The sequence below is a fragment of the Salvelinus fontinalis genome, chromosome 28 (assembly GCF_029448725.1).
Source record: "Salvelinus fontinalis isolate EN_2023a chromosome 28, ASM2944872v1, whole genome shotgun sequence".
Lineage (NCBI taxonomy): Eukaryota > Metazoa > Chordata > Actinopteri > Salmoniformes > Salmonidae > Salvelinus > Salvelinus fontinalis.
In genome coordinates, this window is record NC_074692.1 from 25128170 (window position 1) to 25154298 (window position 26129).

The following is a 26129-nucleotide window of genomic DNA, read 5'->3' on the forward strand; positions in this document are numbered from 1 at the left end:
CAGGCAAAATACCATAAATCCTGTGTGAAAGCAGTACTAAGTCTGAAGTAAATCTTCAAAGCCAGACCCACGCCTCTGCTCTCTGTGTGGGCTCCTATTACCACAGTCATGTGTAACTGCATTGACTTTTACTCTGCTGCTTTATAAAATGACAAAACTACATTAACAAAATAAATGCTGCTAACTGCATTTAAGGGCTACAGTTACTGCACTTCTGTGAAATAATGTTGTTATAGGTGGAAAAGAATGGTATAGGTGTATTAGAGGAAGTCAAGGAATATTTCTGTGGAGAGTCTGAGGTCTAGTAATGTGTATTCCGTGTGTGTGTGTGTGTGAGTAGCAGAAAAACGAAAAAGGGAGAGGGAGATAAGACAGAAGAAGCAGAGGGGTAAGAGATAAGGAGAACAATCTTAAGTCCATTTACTTCCACCAGACAGTTTCCATACCCCTCTACTCAAGTGAGAATCTTGTAACTACTATGAAACTGTCCTGCATAGAAATGGAGCTCCCCTAAGCCCATAGACCAACTGCTTACTAGGGCTGGCACAACAATTTATAATTGCGCAATAAACAATTATGGATAATAACCGTGAAACAAAATAAATAAAATCATCATCTTATTTATGGGATACTTCAGGATTTTGGCATTGAGGCCCTTTATCTACTTCCAGAGTCAGATGAACTTGTGGATACCATTTTTATGTCTCTGTGTCCAGTATGAAGGAAGTTTCGAGAGCGAATGCTAACTAGGGTCAAGGCAATGAATGGAAGTATCTGCTAGCAGGAAGTATCCGTTTAATGCAGTCCTTTTAGGGGAGGGGGGTAACTTTATTTTCAAGTAGGACTAGATATAGTTTACTGAAAAGCAGTTTTTCATTTTTACATGAAGAGGGTAAAGTTGGTAACTATTTTACGAGCAGAACATTGTGTTCGGAAGAGAGAGAAAAATATCAAAAAAACGTACAAAAGTTCCAAGCGGTCAAAACAATTCATTTTCTAAACTGGGGTGTCACCAAAGCTGTGTTGTATTCATTAGGTATGTTGTAGCACATTTTCAAAGAAGCATTATGACACATTACAAGAGCTAAATATTTTAACAAAAATGACAATAACCGTCGTCATTTGCATGACAATGAACCGTTACCCAAAACATCACAGCTCGACTGCTTACACCTACCCGAAGGTCGTATCAGATGGAAACTTTGGTCAATAGGATACATGATAATGTCGGAAGCATCAAGATTACCGCTGTGCTGGTTACTGGCTATTCTTTTAATGAGCTCTGTCCCCAAACAAGACCAAATTTGGTTGGTCCAGACCGGACCAGATCTGAACCAATCATAGACGTCTATGTTTCACAAATTTGGACATCAAAGTACAGCTCACGAGTCGAGATCAGTAAAGTACATTATAGCATACTCTACTTTTCTTTACCGTGCTGTACTGTCCAAGCTTGTTAACCGACTGTGGTTTGTGACTACTACGATTTCCCGTTGTAGCCAACGCAATTGCAGAAATTCAGTTAATTTGTCAGAAATTTAGTTTTAATCACTTAATAATTCATAAAAAAAATGTATACCAGTAAAAACAGTATAATTGATAGACGTATCTTTACTTGTGAACTTTCATTATCCTCCCTCCTCACGAGGGAGAGAAATTAGTAAATATCTTCAAGATAAGTGGGTTTTTGGTAACAGAATTTCAAGGCACAAGGCAATTTTAAAACTAGGGAGTTTTTCCTAGCCACCGTGCTTCTACACCTGCATTGCTTGCTGTTTGGGATTTTAGGCTGGGTTTCTGTACAGCACTTTTGAGATATCAGCTGATGTAAGAAGGGCTATATAAATACATTTGATTTGATCCAAAACTAAATATACAGTAAAATGTTGATATTAGTTGACAGGGGTCTTTACTTCAACATTGTGTTTTGATGCATTTCTAAGACCCCTTTTCCATCAGTTTGACCAGAAATCAATGCCTTTGCTTATTCCTAATTTTTCAGATGGAAAACTTTTGAAGAAAGTATATATGCCTTAATTTCAACAACAATAAAAATAGACTTATAGCTTTCATTTGACATGCTCCTATGAACTGTTGGTGCTCATGGGTCCTTCTTGGGCGGCAGGTAGCCTTGTGGTTAGAGCGTTGGGCCAGTAACCGAAAGGTTGCAAGATCGAATCCCCGAGCTGATGAGGTAAAATCTGTTGATCTGCCCCTGAACAAGGCAGTTAACCCACTGTTCCTAGGCCATCATTGAAAATAAGAATTTGTTCTTAACTGACATGCCTAGTTAAATAAAGGTCAAATAAAAAAATATGGAAATGACGGTATGAATGGAATCGCAATCCCACTGCACTAACACATCTGGACAAGAGGAATACCTATGTAAGAATGCTGTTCATTGACTACAGCTTAGCATTCAACACCATAGTACCCTCCAAACTCATCATTAAGCTTGAGACCCTAGGTCTCGACGCCGCCCTGTGCAACTGGGTCCTGGACTTCCTGACGGGCCACAACCCAGGTGGTGAAGGTAGGAAACACTGGGGCCCCACAAAGGTGCGTTCGCAGCCCTCTCCTGTACTCCCTGTTCACCCATGACTGTGTGACCATGCATGCTTCCAACTCAATCATCAGGTTTACAGATGACACTACAGTGATAGGCTTGATTACCAACAACGACAAAGCCTACAGGAAGGAGGCGAGGGCCCTCGGTGTGTGGCGTCAGCAAAACAAAAAGAGATTATCGTGGACTTCAGGAAACAGCAAAGGGAGCACCCCCCTCCCCACATCGACAGGACAGCAGAGAAGGTTAAGTTCCTCGGTGTACATATCACCGACAAACTGAAATGTTCCCGCACACAGACAGTGTGAAGAAGGCGCAACAGCGTCTCTTCAACCTCAGCAGGCTGAAAAATAAATAAATTGGTTTGTCACTGAAAACCCTCACCAACTTTTACAGATGCACAATTTAGAGCATCCTGTCTGGCTGCATCACCGCCTGGTATGGCAACTGCACCGTCCTCAACCGCAGGGCTCTCCAGAGGGTGGTGCGGTCAGCACAACACATCACCGGGGGAAAACTACCTGCCCTCCAGGACACCTACAACACCAGATGTCACAGGAAGGCAAAAAAGATCATCAAGGACAATAACCACCTGTTCACCCAGCTTCCATCCAGAAGGTGATGTCAGTACAGGTGCATCAAAGCTGGGACAGAGAGATAGAAGCTGTTTTTCAATCCCAAGGCCATCAGATTGTTAAACAGCCACCACTAGCACAGAGAGGCGGCTGCCTACCTACAGACTTGATATCATTGGCCACTTTAATAAATTAAATACTAGTCACTTTAATAATGTTTACATATCTCGCATGAGTTCTCATGTATATACACTGTATCCTTCACTATCTATTGCGTCTTAGCCGCTCTGTCACTGCTCACCCATATATTTTATTCTTATACATTCTCATCCCATTCCTTTACTAGATTGTGTGTATATTAGGTTTTGCTGTGGAATTTGTTAGATATTAGGTTGTGTTGGGGAATTGTTAGATATTACCTGTTAGATACTGCTGCACTGTCGGATCTAGAAGCAGAAGCATTTCGCAACAATATCTGCTAACCATGTGTATGTGAACAATAAAACTTGATCTGATTACAGGCAGTGTCCTTGACAGTGTCATTCTGGCAAAAAAAGGCCCAATTTGTCAGATATCCTGCTGTTCACGCAACACACTATCACAGTTTATTGTGAAATAGATAAAGGACTTATTTGAAATTCGTGACAGGCACATGAGAAAGTCCATGTTACCGTGTCCAGTACACAATTGTCTTCATAGTGCATGTGTACATCACACAATTTTCTTACGAATTCCAGTTAGTTGTTGCTAACATTATCAATTTTGGCAATACACCTAGAGATTAAAAATATATTCAGCTGAAACGTCTGGTTCATTCATTTCTAAAAGTTATATTCTTTTTCTAAAGCATGCTGAAGATTTGAGCGCATTGAAGCCTGCTTACGTACCTGCACCCCACGCTGGAATGTCATTCAGAAAAATGGTAGAGTTCAATAAGATCTTGCACTCAAACCATAAAAATACAATGTCAGAGATAAACGAAACATGCACGTAAGCTTATTATGGCTTTTCTATGATTGCACTCAGCCACAGAAGTGGCAGGTAGCCTCGAGGTTAGAACGGTCATCGTTTCAAATACCGTAACCGAAAAGGTGAAGATTTTTTGTGTCACTGTGCCCTTGAGCAAGGCACTTTACCCTAATTGCTCCAGGGGCACTGTACAATGGTGACCCCACTCCCTGCGGGTGTCTCAGGGGAAGTAGGGATATGCAAGAAACACCTCCATTACACACTTGTGTGCAACAGGACAAATATAAGCACCCACAAAATTATTAGGTTATACCTCCACACTCTCTCGGAGGTACACACAGACAGTGTGACCTAGCACAGCAGGGTAGTCTCAGTTACATGCTACCTAAGATGGTCAAACACACCACAATCCGAGTCTGAGACCCACTTCAGCCTAGGTCCACCGGATGGCCCAGCTCTCACACTCAACATAGTAATATTTAAAAACAGTAGGCTCAATTTAGCCTAATCCAGGGACCATGAACTAGATTCAACCGTGGGCCGATTGTTTTTTTGAGCGGATGGTAAGGGGGTTGGAACATAATTACAAATAGTTTGTGGACTGCAAATTGACAGCAAGATATAATATCTGACTAAAACCATCTTTTCTACATTTGTATATGATCCCGAATCTCTATTATACATGGGACAACTTTGGGAAAGCTTTCTAAAATTAAAGTCATGATTTGCTGGTGTTTTTACAGTCTTTCATGTCCAACAAAAAAAATACATACACACATATATATAAAAATCCCCCCTGCGGGCCACCAGTTTGGGAACACTGGCCTAGTCCCTATGAAACAGATTGTGTGGCAAATTTAAGTTATTACGTTATCAATTTTGTTCAAGAATATGATTTACAGTGCCTTTGGAAAGTATTCAGACCCCTTGACTTTTTCCACATTTTGTTACGTTACAGACTTTTTCTATAATGGATTAAAATTGTTTTCCCCCTTAATCTACACACAATACCCCATAACGACGAAGCAAAAACAGGTTATGAAATGTTTGCAAATGTATTAAAAATAAAATAACAGAAACATCACATTTACATAAATATTCAGACTCAGTACTTTGCTGAAGCACCTTTGGCAGCGATTACAGCCTCAAGTCTTCTTGGGCATGACACTACAAGCTTGGCACACCTGTATTTGGGGAGTTTCTTCCATTCTTCTCTGCAGATCCTCTCAAGCTCTGTCAGGTTGGATGGGGAGCGTCGCTGCACAGCTATTTTCAGGTCTCTCAAGAGATGTTCAATTGGGTTCAAATCCAGGCTCTGGCTGATCCATTCAAGGACATTGAGACTTGTCCCGAAGTCACTCCTTCATTGTCTTGGCTGTGTGCTTAGGGTCATTGTCCTGTTGGAAGGTGAACCTTCGCCCCAGAGTGCTCTGAGCAGGTTTTCATCAAGGATCTCTGTACTTTACTCCATTCATCTTTCCCTCGATCCTGACTAATCTCCCAGTCCCTGCAGCTGAAAAGCATCCTCAGCATGATGCTGCTACCACCATTCTTCACCGTAGGGATGGTGTCAGGTTTCATCCATATGTGACGCTTGGCATTCAGGCCAAAGAGTTCAATTTTGGTTTCATCAGACCAGAGAATCTTGTTTCTCATGGTCCGAGAGTCCTTTAGGTGCCTTTTGGCAAACTCCAAGCGGGCTGTCATGTGCCTTTTACTGAGGAGTGGCTTCCATCTGGCCACTCTATGATAAAGGCTTGAAGGCTTAAAGGCTTGTTTTACAGCGAAAACACCACGTATATTTACATTAGCTCACCACCAAATACAAAGAAGGACAGACATTTTTCACAGCACAGGTAGCATGCAAAGCCAACCTTACTAACCAAGAAACAACTTCATCAGATGACAGTCTTATAACATGTTATACAATAAATCTATGTTTTGTTCAAAAAATTGCATATTTGAGCTATAAATCAGTTTTACATTGCAGCTACCATCACAGCTACCGTCAGAAATAGCACCGAAGCAGCCAGAGTAATTACAGACACCAACGTCAAATACCTAAATACTCATCGTAAAAAACATTTCTGAAAAAGACATGGTGTACAGCAAATGAAAGACAGGCATCTTGTGATTCCAGCCAATTTTTCCGATTTCTTAAGTGTTTTACAGCGAAAACACAATATAGCATTATATTAGCTTACCACAATAGCCAGAAACACAAGCCATTTACCAGCAGCAAAAGTTAGCGATCGTAACAAACCAGCAAAAGATATATATTTTTTGACTAACCTTGATAAGCGTCAGATGACAGTCCTATAACATCAGGTTATACATACACTTATGTTTTGTTCGAAAATGTGCATATTTAGAGCTGAAATCAGTGGTTATACATTGTGCTAACGTAGCATCTTTTTTCCCACAACGTCCGGATATTTTTCTGACACTCACATATTCTGACCAAATAACTATTCATAAACATGACAAAAAAATACATGTTGTATAGGAAATGATAGATACACTAGTTCTTAATGCAATCGCAGTGTTAGAATTCTAAAAATATCTTCATTACGACATAAGGCTTATGTTATAGCAAGAGAGTGGCTAAAACCTGGGCGCAAAACTACTAGTACACAGTTCGACAGATATATGAAATAGCATCACAAAATGGGTCCTACTTTTGGTGATCTTCCATCAGAATGTTGTACAAGGGGTCCTTTGTCCAGAACAGTCGTTGTTTGGATTTAGAACATTGTTTTTCCCTCTTGAATTAGCAAGCACACTGGCCAAGTTGTTGACGATGGAAAGCTTCGCGCCAACACAGACAACGCAACACGCCTAACGTCCCGAAAAAATTTCAATAATCTAATAAAACTATTGAAAAAACATAGTTTACGATGATATTGTGACATGTATCAAATAAAATCAAAGCCGGAGATAGTAGTCGCCTATAACGACAGCTTTTCAGAAGGCAATTCCAGGTCCATCTTCACGCTTTCCAGAAAACAGGAAATGGATGACTCGTCGTGCCAAGAGGATTAATTCCACCTCAGACCAAGATAAACACTTCATTTCTTCTCTCACTTCCTCTTGACATCTAGGGGAAGGTGTATGACGTGCATGTATACTCATACGTATCATGCCCATTTATAGGCAGGCCCTTGAACAGAGCATCATTTTCAGACTTTCCACTTCCTGGTCAGAGAGTGTGCTGCCAAATGAGTTCTGTTTTACTCACAGACAAAATTCAAACGGTTTTAGAAACTAGAGAGGGTTTTCTATCCAATAGTAATAATAATATGCATATTGTACAAGCAATAATTGAGTACGAGGCCGTTTAAATTGGGCACGTGTTTCCCCCAAAGTGAAAACAGCGCCCTCTGTCCTCATCAGGTTTTAAGTGCTTGTCGTCCCCTTATGCCATAGTTTGTACATCTTAATTGTCAGTAGAAACCACATATGTTTAGGCAAGTCTGCCATATCAGCTATGTTTTTTTTAAAGACAGTAAATGAGGCTGAATGAACTGTTTCGCTGCCAGACAAGGCTCCGCTGAGAGCCAGGTGTAGCAGTGGTAAGGATTCACTCCATGGTGCTGAAAAGAAAGCTCTGCTGTTGGGAACACATGATGTAGGCCTTAACAGTTTGTGGGCACCGTTTGTCACCGTTATAGTGCAATTAATATATTGTTTTGTGGCTTTGCATCAAAAATATATATTCAGTTTGCCCCACCAAGATTTACATGCTAAAATCACCACTGCATGGGATGGATACTTTTTGTTATGCCATTTTAAAGCTCATTTCCTGCTATTCTACAAATTTTGCCATGTCTTGTGTGTTCATGTGATATTTAAATGACAAACATTACAACAAAATCAATGGGCAAAAAAACCTAGCCAAATTGTTTTTGCTGACATGGGCTTGTTGATCTGGAGATTTCTGATAAGTTATAAATAAGCTCTCTAAGATCTGCAATGACTGACATGACAAGAGGAAAACTGCTGATGCACTACCCAATTAACGAAATTGCACCTTGTACATTCAACTATTACAACTTTCAGGAGTAAATTGAAAGCCGGACTGAGTTCCTTAAAAGTTTCTTACCTGCCGGAATGGGAACCACTCCCATTCCGGCAGGTAGCCTGGTAGCCTAGCCGTTAAGAGCGCTGATTCAAATCCCAGAGCTGGCAAGTAGGAAAAATTATGCCCTTGAGCAAGGCAGTTAAACCCCAGCAACTGCTTCCCGGACGTCGATTAAGGCAGCCCCCCTGCACTTCTCTGATTCAGAGGTGTTGGGTTAAATGCGGAAGACACATTTTAGTTGAATACATTCAGTTGTGCAACTGACTAGGTATCCCTTTGCCCATAGAGGGTGCTATTGAGGCCACTGTATACCATTACAAAACAGTGCGTTTTAATCAGTTGAGCCTCCTGCCTCACACACTTGTTATAAGATGAAGGAAAGGGAGAGAAGTCATAGGTATTTTATTAGGATCCCCATTAGCTGTTGCGAAAGCTGCACCTAACGTTACTCTTCCTGGGGTCCACACAAAACATGACATAACATTAATAGACAACAGCTCAAGAACAGAACTACATCAATAAAAAAAATGGCACAAGTAGCCAACATATCAATACATAGACAAACTATCTAGGTCAAATAGAGTCTAGGCTAATAAATAGAAAGCAAGTCGTCCTACTTTTCCACTGCGTATCTCTTATCATTAAATGACGAGGCCGTCTGATTAGGCGCATGCATCGCTATAGACATGCTCCTTACGCGTTTCCTATTGGTCCATTCTCAGATGGTCTCCCTTTGTATACTACGCCAGGGTTTCCCAAACTCGGTCCTGGGGCACATTTTGGGTTTTGCCCTAGCACTATACAGCTGTTTCAAATAATCAACGCTTGATAAGTTGGTTATTTGAATCAGCTGTGTAGTGCTATGCCAAAACGTGCACCCGGGGGGGGGGGGGGGCAGGACCGAGTTTGGGAAATCCTGTGCCACACTAGCTAACGCGTCTTATACCTAATCACGAGAATGATGCAAATACGGTTTAATAACTTAGTGAGCAGTAAACAGCCGGTTCCCCGGGTAAAGACTCACCTGCCCTGAGGAAGGAGAGCAGACAGGACTCGATTCCCGTCAGGGTTAGAGTCCCTGTGTCGGTGAGGTTAGGGTTGGAAAGGCTACAGCCAAAGCTAAACCCGAAAATAACCTTAAAATGAAATCGAACGGAGCTCTAGATGTGTGTAGGTCCAGTTCTTAGTAGAAAATACCTATTCTTGTAGTCTACCACGACAGTAGGAGTCAGACAGCAATGTCTATAACTACAGAAGGATTTCGTCTTACATATGTACGGGCTTGACTGGAGACACAATGGCGCATGCTCAGGCCCTTGAAGTCCTTCCTCTGTCTCCTCCTTCAGTGCTTCAACCAATCGGAGGCGTTCGTACCTGTGATGCAAGCCGGACTGTCATTCGGTGTGTTCGTAGGGGACGCTGATTCTATAAACCTAGTCTACTCATTCTCCTCCTTCTTTCCTCCCTTGCTCTCCTCCCTTCTCTCTCGCTTTCTCGGCACTCTCCGTTTCGCTAAGCTCATCTCTGCTGTCATTGTTATGAAAAAATGGCGTCTTTCTCTTTTTCCCTTGGTCTGTGTATATTTGCGACGTTCTATATTGCCGTCTAGTGGTCTTCTAGCCGTATCGCAGCAACATTACTTAATTTACCTATTCGCTGTGGACGTCCCAAGGATCCCTAATAGCAATGGCACCATGCTTCAGGATGCATGCGCCACAATCATGAGCATGCTGCCCAAATAGCGGGGATTGGGATTAGTTAACTACATGTAGTTCAACTAGTAGGCCTAGTTTAATTACATTTTGCTGTAGCTTGGTGGTAGTTGAATAAAATAAAATCTTGGTAGTGTTTTGACTAGTTCATATCTTTTTACCATGTAGTGGTGTCGCTAACTACTGGAACTACACACTCTTTTTTTGCAAAAGAAAATATAGGTGGGTGAAGTAGGCAAGAATTTCCTTTCTTTTTCAGCATGAGACCTGCCTAAGATGAGACTTGAAACACATTTTTGGTGTTTAATAGGATAAATTGCACATTATGTTAACATTGACTCCAGAGTGATCTGTCTTGCAATTTGTAGCCTATACATTTCAGATTGCAATTTGCAATTTGTAACATATCATATCATGAAATAGATGATGGAATTCCACAAATTAATACATACCATACGACATGTAACATATCATAGTAATTGGAGTGTCCCGGATTTAAGTTTACTATGTTACGTCTTAACATGGGTCCAGGTTGGCCAAATAGGTCAACCAAAAGTGAAACACCCAAAACAAGACCAAGAGGGGGGAGAAACACAATACTGCTTTAATGTAGGCCTGCTAAAAAACAATGTCTCCAGATTGTATTGTGGACATCAGAAGCACTGTAATATTGTGCAATCCTCCTACTGTTGAAATGTGGACTGGGGCAATAACCACAGTTTCCTAATAGTTCAATTTCTCTATACTGCATGACTTTATGTGTGTGTGTGAGTGAGAAAGAGAGAGAGCGCTCTAGGCCAGGCCATGCTGTCTGTGTATGCTTTAGTTCCATTGTCTGGTCTCTAGTCTGTTTCATTCATTCATGCCACACACACACAAACATAACTAATCTGTTCTAGGCTAGGTCACATGAGCTATGTTGTTATGGGAGAGATGGAGAAAACCTCTGTTAAAACACTCTACTTCTGAGACAACATGTGATTTCCTAGAACAGGTCCACTGGGTACAGTATAGGGCCTTGGCATAGGGGCTATATTTAGGGCTTAAGTATGGGGGTATGATGGATGGGGTATGGGTGTGTGAATTGGGGCTGGGTATGGGGCTGTGTTTTCTGCAGTCTGAGCTGTCAACATGTTACAGATATAAATGGTGGTATTACCATATCAGGATTATGGTATAGTTATGGTATAGTTTTGCTGTCTCAGAATTGTCCCTGGTTTCAATGAGAAAATGTAATGATACTTTATGCCACAGGAACACTGTTCCCATATTCACTACTGTATATATATGTAGTACAACAACAATAACAAACACATACCTTATCAGGGTTTAGGATAGGTAAGTATAGTGATGTCATCACTAGTGGCCAGTGCTCATACCTCAGATGATGACATCATAGATGTCCCAAATGGCTCCCTTTATAGTGCACTACATTTGACCAGGGCCATGGCACCCTATTCCCTTTATAGTGCACTACTTTTGAAAGGGATTAGGGTGCCGTTTGGGTCATTAACAAAGCAAAAACTCTGATGAGGGATTAAGAAGAGGGATCAAGCCCTAGCTGTATACTCTGTATTCCTCTGAGGATGGCTTTAGTTCACAACACATATAGATCTTAGTATATCTGTCTTATTATTATTACACATATTATAAGGTGGCACTGACATACTGTACATCTAAAGCTTATTCTGACTCGGGGGTCCGTTGGTGACAGAGCAGAACCAGCGACCCTCCCTGTGTCACTTAGAACTATGACCAGACGCAACCAGTAGGGGTAGAACCCACCGACCGTAGGAGTACCTCTACACTCCAGAACGGACTTGGAATTAAACAAGATACCTGTAGGATCAAATGACCCAATAATACTTATATTAAACATGTTAGGCTACAATTATATCAATTAGTGTTCTGTAAGTGTTAAGAAAACATCCACACAGATTTTGTCTGGCCTTAACTTTAACACCTGTTACCCATAGTGGAGTACAGGTGAGAGCTTGACACCTGGCTTTAGGACGCTATTATTATATATTACTGTCTATACATATCTACATACACACTGGGTTTTTCTTTAGTGATCTACAGTGACTATCTACATTTACAATCAACACATTCTCTTCTGGTGCATATTGTACAATATGAACAATTCTTAGTGCAAGCAAATCACACATCACATCTGACAAACATGCTTCAGTTCTTTTCTTTTTAGTGTCTCTGTGGTGTTTGGTGCCGGTGCCCCTGCTCGGGATCAGTCCAGCTTTCTGTACGCTACATCAACTCTCTCAAACACTCTTCAGAGAAGTGTGTCAGTGTGTCCACAGATATCCTTTCCTGGCAAGCCTCTGCTGGGTGGGAAGGGTGTGTGTGGGTGCGTGTGTTTGTACAGCATTTGTGAGTGTGGGAGATTGTGTGTGTGTGTGTACCACATGTGTAAGTGCAGACAGATAGTGTGTGTGTGTGTACAGAATGTGTAAGTGCCAAGACACTGTGTGTTATAGCTACAGCATCCTTATCTGGAGGCCAGCAACATCGTGATGAGTTTTTCTCCTCCATTTCCACTCTCACACATCTCTCTCCATCATTTGATTGTAATTTGTCTTTTGGGTCCAATGAGGCGGCAGAGTACTAGAAGCTCATAGGATCAGCAGTGTTGAGCAGTTTGGTCCTTCTTACATTTTTCTTTGGGATGCTGAAAGTAGCAGAGTTCCAAGTGGCGCTCTTCTCTTTCTCTAGTGTTCTCTTTAGTCCTGAAGCAGTGGCAGGTTGAGACTAGTGCAGCAGTAAAGTAGTTTATACACATGTACATATCTGTGGATTACCTAATCCTATACATACTGCACCAGATGTAGTGTGTGTGTGTGTGTGTGTGTGTGTGTGTGTGTGTGTGTGTGTGTGTGTGTGTGTGTGTGTGTGTCTTGGGATTGAACAGAAATTGTATATAGACAGAAGTACAGGATCGGATGTTGGGGGAATGGCGTGGAACGTTCTGCTGGGGTCTAGAGCACGTTCTCAAAAAGCTGCATGGAGTTCATTATGTTCTCATCCTGAAACAGAAACATACAGGACAGAACATTGAGCGAAAGTCATGAGGCAGTTTTTTTGTTCACTTGGATTATTAGTCTATGAACTAAAACATTCAGCAAATCTCCCACTGACATCTACATAACACTTTACTTGAAGGGGTTATTCATAAGACATTCACCACACCTTTATGAAACCAGTCATAACACCTTCATGAGTATTGCAGTATGATTCATAACCTTCATAACACATTATTCAATATCATTCATAAGGAATTTTCAAAATAAAAGTTCCTTTTCATTACATAACTAAAAATGACCTGTAACACTGAAATATTTCTTATTTATCCATTGTACAACATAAATGGGTATGTTCACAGCCACAGTACCCAACCCCCTAAGTGTTAACCTAAGAGCACATGTTTTGGGCTTATCTTGATAGAGAACACACTGTAGGCCTAACTTGACATTAGCTCCAGACCAGGAGCCATATAATACAACTTTATTGTCCATGTTACAGAGAACAACAGAAATGTGTCTTCTGCGCTTACTACTCAACTCTCCCAGCTAGCACACACACACGTAGTGCAGCACTCCGGGATGGAGAGCATGTTGCTCAAGGGCCCATTGGAAGGGACTTGTCAGGAACTGAACAGTTACCAGATCAGTTCCCCCCTTATTCCAGCTCCTGGTGTATGTGATAATAAAAAATAAAACAATTCTCCAACTGGTGACCTTTCGGCTACAGATCCAACTCCTTAGCTGCTGGGCTACCTACAGCCCCCCTGGGTGCATCCCTTGGATATCGTCACATATAATAGGGCGGCTAAGCTGAAATTTCCAGAATGATTGTTAATTTTGTGATAAAAGCACCACATATTGCAGAGAGAGATTTACGTGTCCTGAAAATATTTAGATATCGTGACATCACACATATTGCCCCTGGGGGTCATGGCACTCATCTTACAAATTAGAGGTTTAATAAAATGAACACATCCAGGAAAGAGTAGCTTGGCATTACCAATAGGAGTAAACAGCACACGACTGACAGTCAAACTCCTGGGTCAAGTCATTGCTTACAGTATGACCCCTGGGTTAAATTGTGTGACCCAGGAGTTGTTCCTGTCAGCTGTGTGTTGTTAACTCCTGAATCAAGATTCAGATTGATAAAAAATAAGGGAGGGGATGTTCTGATCAGTGGTGTAGTGGAGGGTAAACCCACAAACACCATTTACACACCTGTTTTATTTTTTGCAAGCATTTACCCACCTATCAGAAGAATGCATTGAAAATAAAGGGAGCGTTAATTTATTCACAGCAAAAGGCGACCAGTGTTTAGCCATATATTTTCTTACCTCTACTGATTATGATGAAGACATTGGTACTGTACTAGCTGAAACGTGTGAGCTAGATAACAACATAGGTGCAATTCACTTAGTGTGTGCTGCAGCTATTGTGCGTCGCCAAATGTTCCACTTTGAAATGCATCCTCTGCAAGAGATGTGCTATATAAATAAGACCTGATTTGATTCCCCTCTGGGTTCCCAGAGAGAGATGTGAGCGGACCAAGTACTTTGAGGTTGCCTAAAGCAGAAAGTTGGAATAAAAGAGTCAGGAGCAGGTTTTCTTAATTGAACAAAGTTCTCTATTGAGGTATTTTTTTCTTCCCAAACACTCCAACACAATCAAGGATGATCAACCAAGGAAAACACAAATCTTCTTTACAAGACCAAGGAACACAAGGTGAGTATCTTTACACTATAACATAAATAACAGGTGTGTCACCGCCTTAACGGTCCGTTCGTGGAGAACCCTCTTCGGGTGGTAGTCCGTATCCGTGGTGGCCATTCCCAAGATGTAGTTTGTCCACTTCTTCTTCCTTCCGAAAGGCATGTCCTCTCCTTTGGAGAAGCAAACACTCTTTTCTTTCTCCAGCTCCCCTCACTGCCGGTTCCCTCCTCTCTCTTGTAGGGGAAAGAGAATATGTCATTAGTACCGTCAGCTGTGCTTAATTGCCTCTGATCACCTTGACTCACATGCCAGGCTGGGCTACTATCCGTGGGACCAGCCTGCCCTCTGGTGGTCCTTCCACATACCTCCGCCTTAGGACCGGACCGGAGGGCCGGGCGCCAGACGCGCCGTCTTGGTCGCGTTGGGACAGCGCGTCCGCATTCCCATTCCTCGATCCGGCCCTGTGGATAACATGGAAAGAGAATGGTTGTAAAGCAAGAAACAATCTGACTATTCTGTTGTTATTGTTTCTCTTACTGGCCATCCACGTGAGGAGAGCATGGTCGGTAACGAGGGCAAACCTACGCTCGAGTAGGTAGTACCGGAGATAAGCGAGGGCCCACTTAATGGCTAGGGCCTCTTTCTCTACGGTAGCATATCTCTGTTCCCAATCACTGAGCTTCCTACTTATGAAGAGAATAGGCCTCTCTGCTTCGCCTTCACCCTGAGCTAGGACGGCCCGAGCCCCGTATCTGAGGCGTCTACCAGCACAATGAACTCTTGGGAGAAATCAGGAGCCTGCAGGACGTGATCAGAGCACAGGCTATCTTTTAGCAACTGGAAGGTGTCTTCCGTCTTGTCTTTCCACGCTACACGGTTTGGCAGGTTTTTCTTGATTAGGTTTGTGAGGGGGGTGGCAATGGTTGCATATCCAGAGATGAGATAATATCCCGTTATCCCCAAGAAGGCTCGGACGTCCCGCTTCGTCTGGGGCCCGAGGCCAGTTCCGAATTGCCCTGGTCTTTACTGCCTGTGGGCGTATTTTTCCGTTCCCCACGGTGTATCCCAGGTATTCAGCTTCGGACAGACCCAGGCAGCATTTGTTTGGATTTGCCATCAGCCCTCTAGCCTCCAGGCTCACGAGCAATGCCCGCAGACGCAGGAGGTGGCTATCCCAGTCCTCGCTGTGAATGACCACATCGTCTACGTACGCCGCTGCGTACTCTTGATGGGGTTGTAGAATGGCATCCATGAGGCGTTGGAAAGTTGCCGCAGCACCATGCAGTCCGAAGGGCATTCTCACATACTGAAAAAGCCCCTCCCGGTGTGGTGAAGGCAGTCTTTGGGCGGTCCTCTGGAGCCACCGGCACTTGCCAATATCCTTTCGTCAAATCCAGGGTGGTGATGAACTTGGCCTTTCCTAAACGCTCCAAGAGTTCATCCACACGGGGCATGGGATACGCGTCAAAAGTAGAGATGGCGTTTACACCTCTAAAGTCGTTGCAGAGCCTCATACTACCGTCAGGTTTGGGGACCAGGACTATGGGACTGGACCACTCACTTGTAGATGGCTCGATCACCCTCATCCTCAGCATCTCCCTTACCTCGTTCTTAGCGATGACTCGGCGGGCCTCAGGAATCCTGTAAGGCCGGATATGCACCTTCTTGCCGGGTTCCGTGTGGATATGGTGAACCAGGACATCTGTTTGTCCTGGGAAGGGAGAGAATACCCTGCCAAATTGCATAATCAGCTTGTCTAGCTGTCTAGACTGCTCCGGCAGGAGAGTTCGGCCACGGCGCACCTGTAGCAGGGCCTCCTCTTTTTCCTTGTCCTCCACGGCCATCAAAGCCACACCCTCCTCTCTTCCATGGTACTTCAGCAGGTTGATATGATAGAGTTTGACCTTCCTCCTGTCAGGTTGCTTGATGAGGTAATTGACCGATGAGACCCTTTCTGTTACCTCGTAGGGCCCCCTCCACTGCGCCAGCAAGCGGTGTTCGGCCGTGGGCATGAGTACCAGCACTTTCTCTCCCATGGTGAACTCCCTGGGTGTTGCTGACTTATCGTAGGCTCGGCCTTGAGTCTGTTGCGCCTTCTCCATATGTTCCTTTACTATGGGCCAGACTGCCGACAGGCAGGCTAACAGACTACCTCATCATGGTAACATGTTCTATCGTCGACCGGAATGGGCATGGTTGTGCATCCCAGGTCTCCTTGGCTAAGTTGATGATCCCTCGACATGGCCGGCCGTAGAGCAATTCGAATGGGGGAGAACCCAGTGGACGCCTGGGGTACTTCTCGCAGGGCAAACATTAAGTGGGGCAGAAGCATGTCCCAGTTATTCCCATCTCTGGACACCACTCTTCTCAACATGCTTTTAATTGTTTTGTTCAGGCGTTCGCACAAACTGTCTGTCTGCGGGTGGAATATGCTTGTGCATATCTGTTGAACCTGGTATAACCGACACAAGTCCTTCATCAATCGGGACATGAACGGGGTTCCCTGGTCGGTTTGGATCGTCTTGGGAAGGCCCACCCGGGAGAATATCATGAACAATTCCTTGGCGATTCCCTTTGACGACATGTTGCGAAGGGGTATGGCCTCTGGGAACTTAGTAGCGTAATCTACGACAACCAGGATGTACTCGTATCCTCTGGCAGATTTCGGGAGGGGTCCCACGAGGTCCATAGCTATGCGTTCGAAGGGGGTCTCTATAATGGGGAGAGGAATCAAAGGACTGCGCAGGTGTGGCTGTATGGCCGTACGCTGACATTGATCACACGTCCTACAATACCTGGCCACATCTAGGGTGACACGGGGCCAATAGAACCTCTGCATGATTCTGTTGATCGTTTTGTCCTGTGCCAGGTGTCCTCCTAGGACGTGGGAATGGGCTAGCTGTAGGACAGTATCCCTGTATGGTCTAGGCACCATTAGTAATTCCTGTTTTCCCCCCCTTCGTTGCACAACCCAATACAAGAGACCCTGCCTGATTGCATAGTAGGGAAGAGAGGGCTCACCTGATCCGTCAACATTTCCTCATGACATCCCGTAGATCTGGGTCTCTATGCTGTGAGGTGCTAAACTGTCCCTAAAATTCTTGGGGTAGGTAGACCTCGGTAGAGGGGTGGGGTGGTTGTTCCCCATCCCCGTCGGGGGTGCCCGAGGAGGATCTCTTCCATGTTCCCTCCTCTGATGGGGCTTCAAATATAGCCCTTAGCCTCTGGTTGCTCCTTCCTTCCTCCGTTGTATATAACCCTTCGCAGGTGTCTTCATCGGAGGTTTCCTGGAATAGCTGTCGGAGGCGTTGGGTCTGTATTCTTCCTCTGCTCCAGAGGACGAGGCGGGGCTACGTTTCCTTGTAGGGCTACTACCTCAGGCTTGGACTTGTTTTTTTTCTTTCTCTGCTTCCCTGCCCCCCTGTGGTGGCCCTGCTCTTGGCGTGTCATAGAGAGACCTGATCCCCTTTGTCCGGTGCATAACGTCATCTGCCGAAGCTCCTTATATAGGGGACAGTCTCTCCCGATCAATAATGGCACCTTCAGCTGGGGTACTTTCCCCACCCTGACCTTCCTTTCGGGGTGAGAATGGACAGACTCACAGTGGGGTAATAGTGAGTGTCTCCATGGATACAGGACACAGCTACTTTGTCTGGTAGCAGTGTTGCTGTGGTCACCATCTGCTCCTCCACGAACGTAACCATACTTCCAGAGTCGAGAATGGCTACCACGTCTCGTCCTTCTATTCAAACCGGAATCTCTGGGGCTGGGGATATTTCTGCTAACCAACAGAGGTGATCCTGCCCTCTCGGACCGGGATGCATGGGGACGGGCAGCAATGACTTGGTGGCCATGGACTTGTCCTTTCTGGGACATTGTGGGGCGTAATGGTCCGGAGACTGGCATTTATAGCACCGACCCTGTTGTGTGGGTGATGACTAATCCCAGGCCCTGAGCGGATTTGGTTGTTTTGGTGGAGGACGTGCCGGGGTTAAACAGGCTTGGCAGAGTCCTTCCGGTCCTCCTTTTCACAACTCCCATGTTGATCGGTACGTTTCCACAGCCTCGGCTATGGGTTTGCTTGCCCCACGACCCTTTCTAAGTCCCTGGGCAATTCCCTCAAAATCTAGTCCACTATGAGCGTTTCTATGACATGTCCTACTCCCTTTCCGGGCTCCAGCCATTGTTTCGTTAGGCGTAGGAGTGCGAATATCTGGGCACGGACGGGTTGGTCGGCCATATAGGTCCATTGATGGAACTTTACGTGGGGGCTTCGTGGGGGTCCAGGTCATAGTAGGCTTCCTAGGCTATCCCGGTCAAAAGAGGAGCTAAAGCACTCACCCATTCTGTGGGGGCCACTCTTCCAAGGTGGCCGTCCATTCGAACGTCATGATGAAAGCCTCAATATCATCTTCCTTTGAGAGACGAGGTAAAATAGCGGCTTCACTCTCGGTTCTTCTCGCCGGCTCAGCTGTTGTTGCATGAGTTCTATGGTTGTCTCCAGTGCTGTGATCAACTGTTGTAGTAGAGTGTTATCCATCCTTCTTGAATGGTTCCTCTGTGTCTACAGGTAGATTTTCGTTTTCCTCACTTATCCTTGTGTCACTCGTCCACATAATTCCCGCATTCTCCACCAATGGACCAAGTACTTTGAGGTTGCTCTAAAGCGGAAAGGTGGAATAAAAGTCAGGAGCAGGTTTTCTTAATTGAACAAAGTTCTCTATTGAGGTATTTTTTTCTTCTCAAAAACTCCAACACAATGAGGATGATCAACCAAGGAAAACACATATTTTTCTTTACAAGAACAAGGAACACAAGATGAGTATCTTTAAATTATAACATAAATCACGGGTGTGTCACCACCTTAACGATCCGTTCATGGTGAACCCTCTTCGGGGTGTGGTCCGGATCCGTGGTGGCCATTCCCAAGAGGTAATTTGTCCTCTTCTTCTTCCTTCCGAAAGGTATGTCCTCTCCTTTGGAGAAGCAAACACTCTTTTCTTTCTCCAGCTCCGCTCACTGCTGGTTCCCTCCTTTCTCTTGTAGGGGAAAGAGAATAGGTCATTAGTACTATCAGCTGTGCTTAATTGCATCTGATCACCTTGACTCCCATGCCAGGCTGGGCTACTATCCGTGGGACCAGCCTGCCCTCTGGTGGTCCTTCCACAGAGATGACAAGAAAAACTCGTGCCACCCCTACTGCTTCCTCTTGTTAACATGGTTCTCCAGGGTCCCAGTCTGACCCTTGTGACATCCTATCAAAACAATCTCACATTTAGAAAATAACAGGGTTGGGGTCAATTCCATTTAAATTTAAGTCAATTTAGAAAGTAAAACAAATTTATCTGGGAGTTTGTAGAATATTGTATTAATAAGACTTTAGACAGCAAAAGTCCCACATTAAATATTCTAAATATATTTTAAATATTGTAAAATATTGTACAATTATTATTCTTTGAAATACTATTTTTCATACACCGTTTAAGCTAGAAACGCCATTGAACTTTAAAACATGTAGACTAGTCAACTTTTTGATAACATTAATACTTACAAACTATTAAGCTTTTTGTCCTCCCCCCCAAAAATCTCATCCACTTTAATGCGATTTCTTCAACATTCTAAAGGTCCCATTGTTAAAAACTCACAGACTTCCAACATTCTATTCACAGTAAACAACCTTTGACAAAAATCTGCTACTTTGACAATTTTTCAACAAGTTAGACAAAAACTTAGAGCATGCAAAATCTTAGTCTGCTTCTCTGCAATTCAAATCTGAAATCAGAACAGAAATATCTTCTAGAAATCAAATGATACAGCTGCTTTAGTAACCAGATCTGTTGTAACTTTCATGGGTTACAGAGTTCATGTTTACAGTTAATTCATTAAGATGTATCTAAAGACATTATTTACAGTTATTTACATATGTACAAGAGTAATTGTATTACATTTGAAGTGATGGAGAATGAGAACTATAGTGGCTTGCGAAAGTATTCAATCCCATGGCATTTTCCCTATTTTGTTGCCTTTCAACCTGGAATTAAATTAGATTTTTGGGGGGTTTGTATCATTTGATTTACACAACATGCCTACCACTTTGAAGATGCAGCATATTTTTTTTATTGTGAAACAAACAACAAACAAGACAAAAAAAATGGAAAACTTGAGTGCATAACTATTCACCCCCCCAAAGTCAATACTTTGTAGAGACATTTTTTTTGCAGCAATTACAGCTGCAAGTCTCTTGGGGTATGTCTCTATAAGCTTGGCACATCTAGCCACTGGGATTTTTGCCCATTCTTCAAGGCAAAACTGCTCCAGCTTCTTCAAGTTGGATGGGTTCCGCTGGTGTACAGCAATCTTTAAGTCATACCACAGATTCTCAATTGATGTCACGTCCTGACCATAGTTCTTATGTGTTTTGCTTGTTTTAGTGTTGGTCAGGACGTGAGCTGGGTGGGCATTCTATGTTGTGTGTCTAGTTTGTCTGTTTCTGTGTTCAGCCTAATATGGTTCTCAATCAGAGGCAGCTGTCAATCGTTGTCCCTGATTGAGAATCATATATAGGTGGCTTGTTTTGTGTTGGGATTTTGTGGGTGGTTGTCTCCTGTGTCAGTGTTTGTGCCACACGGGCTGTGACGGTTAGTACTTTTGTTGTTTTGTATTCTTGTCTAGTTTTCATGTCATTAAATTATGGAAACTTACCACGCTGCACATTGGTCCTCCGATCCTTCTCGCCGCTCCTCGTCTGAGGAGGAGGACGACTTAGACTGCCGTTACAGAACCACCCACCAAACTCGGACCAAGCAGCGTGGCTACGGGCAGCAGCAGCAGCAGTGGCCCACTCCACAGGACTCCTGGACATGGGAGGAAATTCTGGTGGGAAAAGGACACTGGGCGCACATTGGAGAAAATCGCCACTCTCGTGAAGAGATGGAGGCAGCTAAAGCCGAGGAGCGGTGGTATGAGGAGGCAGCACGGAAGCGTGGCTGGAAGCCTGAGTTTCTTGGGGGGGGGGGGGCTAAAGGGTAGTGTGGCGAAGGCAGGTAGGAGACCTGCGCCAACTTCCCATGCTTACCGTGGAGAGCGGGAGTACGGACAGACACCGTGTTATGCGGAAGAGCGCACGGTGTCTCCTGTACGTGTGCTGAGCCCCGCCTCGGCACTGGCCGGGCTAGATTGAGCATTGAGCCAGGTGCCATGAAGCCGGCTCAACGCGTCTGGTCTCCAGTGCATCTCCTCGGGCCGGTGTACATGGCACCAGCCTTACGCATGGTGTCCCCGGTTCGCCAACACAGCCCAGTGCGGGTTATTCCACCTCCCCGCACTAGTCGGGCTACGGGGAGCATTCAACCAGGTAAGGTTGGGCAGGCTCGGTGCTCAAGGGAGCCAGTACGCCTGCACGGTCCGGTATATCCGGCGCCACCTCCCTGCCCCAGCCCAGTACCACCAGTGCCTACACCACGCACCAGGCTTCCAGTGCGTCTCCAGAGCCCTGTTCCTCCTCCACGCACTCTCCCTGTGGTGCGTGTCTCCAGCCCAGTGCCTCCAGTTCCGGCACCACGCAATAAGCCTCATGTGCGTCTCCAGAGCCCTGTACGCCCTGTTCCTGCTCCCCGCACTAGCCTTGAGGTGCATGCCCTCAGCCCGGTACCACCAGTGCCGGTACCACGCACCAGGCCTATAGTGCGCCTCGAGAGTCCAGTGTGCCCTGTTCCTGCTCCCCGCACTAGCTTTGAGGTGCGTGTCTCCAGTCCGGTACCACCAGTTCCGGCACCACGCACCAGGCCTACTGTGCGCCTCAGCAGGTCAGAGTCGGCCGTCTGCCCAACGCCGCCTGCACTGCTCGTCTGCCCAGCGCCGACTGAGCTGCCTGCCTGCCCAGCGCCGTCTGAGCTGCCTGCCTGCCCAGCGCCGTCTGAGCCATCCGTCTGCCCAGCGCCGTCTGAGCCATCCGTCTGCCCCGAGCCGTCAGAGCCGCCCGTCTGTCCCGAGCCGTCAGAGCCGCCCGTCTGTCCCGAGCCGCTAGAGCCGCCCGTCTGTCCCGAGCCGCCAGAGCCGCCAGCCAGTCAGGAGCCGCCAGAGCCGCCAGCCAGTCAGGAGCCGCCAGAGCCGCCAGCCAGTCAGGAGCCGCAAGAGCCGCCAGCCAGTCAGGAGCCGCCAGAGCCGCCAGCCAGTCAGGAGCCGCCAGCCAGTCAGGAGCCGCCAGAGCCACCAGCCAGTCAGGAGCTGCCAGAGCCGCCTGCCAGTCATGAGCTGCCTTCCAGTCATGAGCTGCCCTCCAGTCATGAGCTGCCCTCCAGTCATGAGCTGCCCTCCAGTCATGAGCTGCCTTTCAGCCCGGAGCTGCCCCTCAGTCCGGAGCTGCCTTTCAGTCCGGAGCTGCCTCTCTGTCCGGAGCTACCTCTTTGTCCTGAGCTACCTCTTTGTCTTGAGCTACCTCTCTGTCCTGAGCTACCTCTCTGTCATGAGCTGTCTCCTCTATCTAGGGGGGACCTTCGTGAAGGTTCCTAGACCAGGGTCGGGGGCGAGGGTCGCCACTCAAAGGACGCTAAGGAGGGGGACAAAGACAATGGTGGAGTGGTGTCCTCGTCCTGCGCCGGAGCCGCCACCGCGGACTGATGCCCACCCAGACCCTCCCCTTGAGTTTTAGGGGTGTGTTCGGAGTCCGCACCTCAGGAGGGGGGTACTGTCACGTCCTGACCATAGTTCTTATGTGTTTTGCTTGTTTCAGTGTTGGTCAGGACGTGAGCTGGGTGGGAATTCTATGTTGTATGTCTAGTTTGTCTGTTTCTGTGTTCAGCCTAATATGGTTCTCAATCAGAGGCAGCTGTCAATCGTTGTCCCTGATTGAGAATCATATATAGGTGGCTTGTTTTGTGTTGGGATTTTGTGGGTGGTTGTCTCCTGTGTCAGTGTTTGTGCCACACGGGACTGTGACGGTTAGTACTTTTGTTGTTTTGTATTTTTGTCTAGTTTTCATGTCATTAAATTATGGAAACTTACCACGCTGCACATTGGTCCTCTGATCCTTCTCGCCTCTCCTCGTCTGAGGAGGAGGACGACTTAGACTGCCGTTACAATTGGATTGAGGTCTGGGCTTTGACTAGGCCATACCAAGACATTTAAATGTTTCCCCTTAAAGCACTCGATTATTGCTTTAGCAGTATGCTTAGGGTCATTGTCCTGCTGGAAGGTGAACCTTCGTCCCAGTATCAAATCTCTGGAAGACTGAAACAGGTTTCCCTCAAGAATTTCCCTGTATTTAGTACCATCCATCATTCCTTCAATTCTGATCAGTTTCCCAGTCCCTGCCGATGAAAAACATCCAATGCATGCTTCACTGTGGGGATAGTATTCTCGGGGTGATGAGAGGTGTTGGGTTTGCGCCAGATATAGCGTTTTCCTTGATTGACAAAAAGCCCAATTTGGGCCAGAGTACCTTCTTCCATATGTTTGTGGAGTCTACCACATGCCTTTTGGCGAACACCAAATGTGTTTGCTTATTTATTTCTTCAAGCAATGGCTTTTTTTCTGGCCACTCTTCCGTAAAGCCCAGCTCTGTGGAGTGTATGGCTTAAAGTGGTCCTATGTACAGATACTCCAATCTCCGCTGTGGAGCTTTGCAGCTCCTTCAGGGTTATCTTTGGTCTCTTTGTTGCCTCTCTGACTAATGCCCTCCTTGTTTTGGTGGGCGGCCCTCTCTTGGCAGGTTTGTTGTGGTGCCATACTCTTTCCATTTTTTAATAATGGATTTAATGATGCTCCGTGGGAAGTTCAAAGTTTCTGATATTTTTTTATAACTCAACCCTGATCTGTACTTCTCCACAACTTTGTCCTTGACCTGTTTGGAGAGCTCCTTGGTCTTCATGGTGCCGCTTGCTTGGTGGTGCCCCTTGCTTAGTGGTGTTGCAGAATCTGGGGACTTTCAGAACAGGTATACTGAGATCATGTGACACTTAGATTGCACACAGGTGGTCTTTATTCTAATTATGTGACTTCTGAAGGTAATTGGTTGCACCAGATCTTATTTAGGGGCTTCATAGCAAAGGGGTGAATACATATGCACGCACCACTTTTCCCCCAATTTTTTTTTTAATACTTTGAAACAAGTATTTTTTTTCATTTCACTTCACCAATTTGGAATATTTGGTGTATTTCCATTACATGAAATCCAAATAAAAATCCATTTAAATTACAGGTTGTAATGCTACAAAATAGGAAAAACACCAAGGGGGATGAATAATTTTGCAAGGCACTGTATGTACAAGTGTTGGTCCCATGTTTCATGAGCTGAAATAAAAGATCCCAGAAATTTTCCATACACACGATAAGTGTATTTCTCTCAAATTTTGTGGGCAAATTTGTTTACATCCCTGTTAGTGAGCATTTCTCCAATATATACAAAAAAATACAAAAAATACAAAAAGTAAACGACAGGACAACAAACCACGTCTGCACTGCTACGCCATCTTGGATGGCATCGTGTGGGCGAGCGGTTTGCTGATGTCAACATTGTGAACAAAGTGCCCCATGGTGGCGGTGGGGTTATGGTATGGGCATGCATTTTATCGATTGGCAATTTGAATGCACAGAGATATCGTGATGAGATCCTGAGGCCCATTGTCGTGCCATTAATCTGCCACTGTCACCTCATGTTTCAGCATGATAATGCACGACCCCATGTCGCAAGGATCTATACACAATTCCTGGAAGCTGAACATGTCCCAGTTCTTCCATGGCCTGCATACTCATCAGACATGTCACCAATTAAGTATATTTGGGATGCTCTGGATCAACGTGTACAACAATGTGTTCCAGTTCCCGCCAATATCCAGCAACTTTGCACAGCCATTGTAGAGGAGTGGGACAACATTCCACAGGCCACAATCAACAGCCTGAGCAACTCTATGTGAAGGAGATGTGCTGCGCTGCATAAGGCAAATGGTGGTCACACCAGATACTGACAGGTTTTCTGATCCACGCGCCTACCTTTTTTTAAGGTGTCTGTGACTAGGCCTAATGAATTGATTTAAATTGACCGATTTCCTTCTATGAACTGTAACACAGTAATATCTTTGAAATTGTTGCATGTTGAGATTATATTTTTGTTCAGTGTACATCTTTCTGTTCCATTGGTTAGTATTGGATTACGCTATTGACTGCAAGTACCAGAATGCTTGGCGACAGTAAGTGGAAGTAGAACAAGAATGCTGCAGTTATGAAGAAGTGACAAGTGATTAGCCTGGCTTTTGCTCAAAACATTATTTTATTGTTTTGTAAAATGTAACGTGAACAAGTATTGTTATTAAAAGAAGCTTTCATTTCATAAGAAAAGTCCTGAGTCATTACTTTGAAGATAGTTATTCTGTAGCATCAACTAGATTTTCTCTCAACTTTTACAAACTGTCACGCCCTGGCCTTAGTATTCTTTGTTTTCTTTATTATTTTAGTTAGGTCAGGGTGTGACATGGGGAATGT

At 44.9% G+C, this 26129-nt stretch overlaps 2 protein-coding genes across 8 annotated transcripts in view; both read right to left on the reverse strand.

Moving 5' to 3' along the window:
- LOC129826494 (solute carrier family 23 member 2-like) overlaps nucleotides 1-9512 on the reverse strand; it is a 63615-nt gene extending 54103 nt beyond the window's left edge. For 2 of the 4 annotated variants that reach the window (XM_055887281.1, XM_055887280.1), the window contains exon 1: nucleotides 9216-9512. The gene's annotated coding sequence lies outside the window, so the exon portion shown is untranslated. The remainder of the gene's footprint in view (nucleotides 1-9215) is intronic. The other 2 variants (XM_055887283.1, XM_055887282.1) reach the window with 1 other exon arrangement.
- Nucleotides 9513-10192: 680 nt separating this feature from the next.
- Nucleotides 10193-26129, reverse strand: part of LOC129826497 (calsenilin-like) — a 68471-nt gene continuing 52534 nt past the window's right edge. The window contains exons 8-9 of one of the 4 annotated variants that reach the window (XM_055887289.1): nucleotides 15017-15112; nucleotides 12958-14884 (exon numbers count right to left, since the gene is read on the reverse strand). In XM_055887289.1, the coding sequence (XP_055743264.1) occupies nucleotides 14702-14884; nucleotides 15017-15112 (279 nt within the window). In that variant the 3' untranslated portion in view covers nucleotides 12958-14701. The other 3 variants (XM_055887291.1, XM_055887288.1, XM_055887290.1) reach the window with 3 other exon arrangements.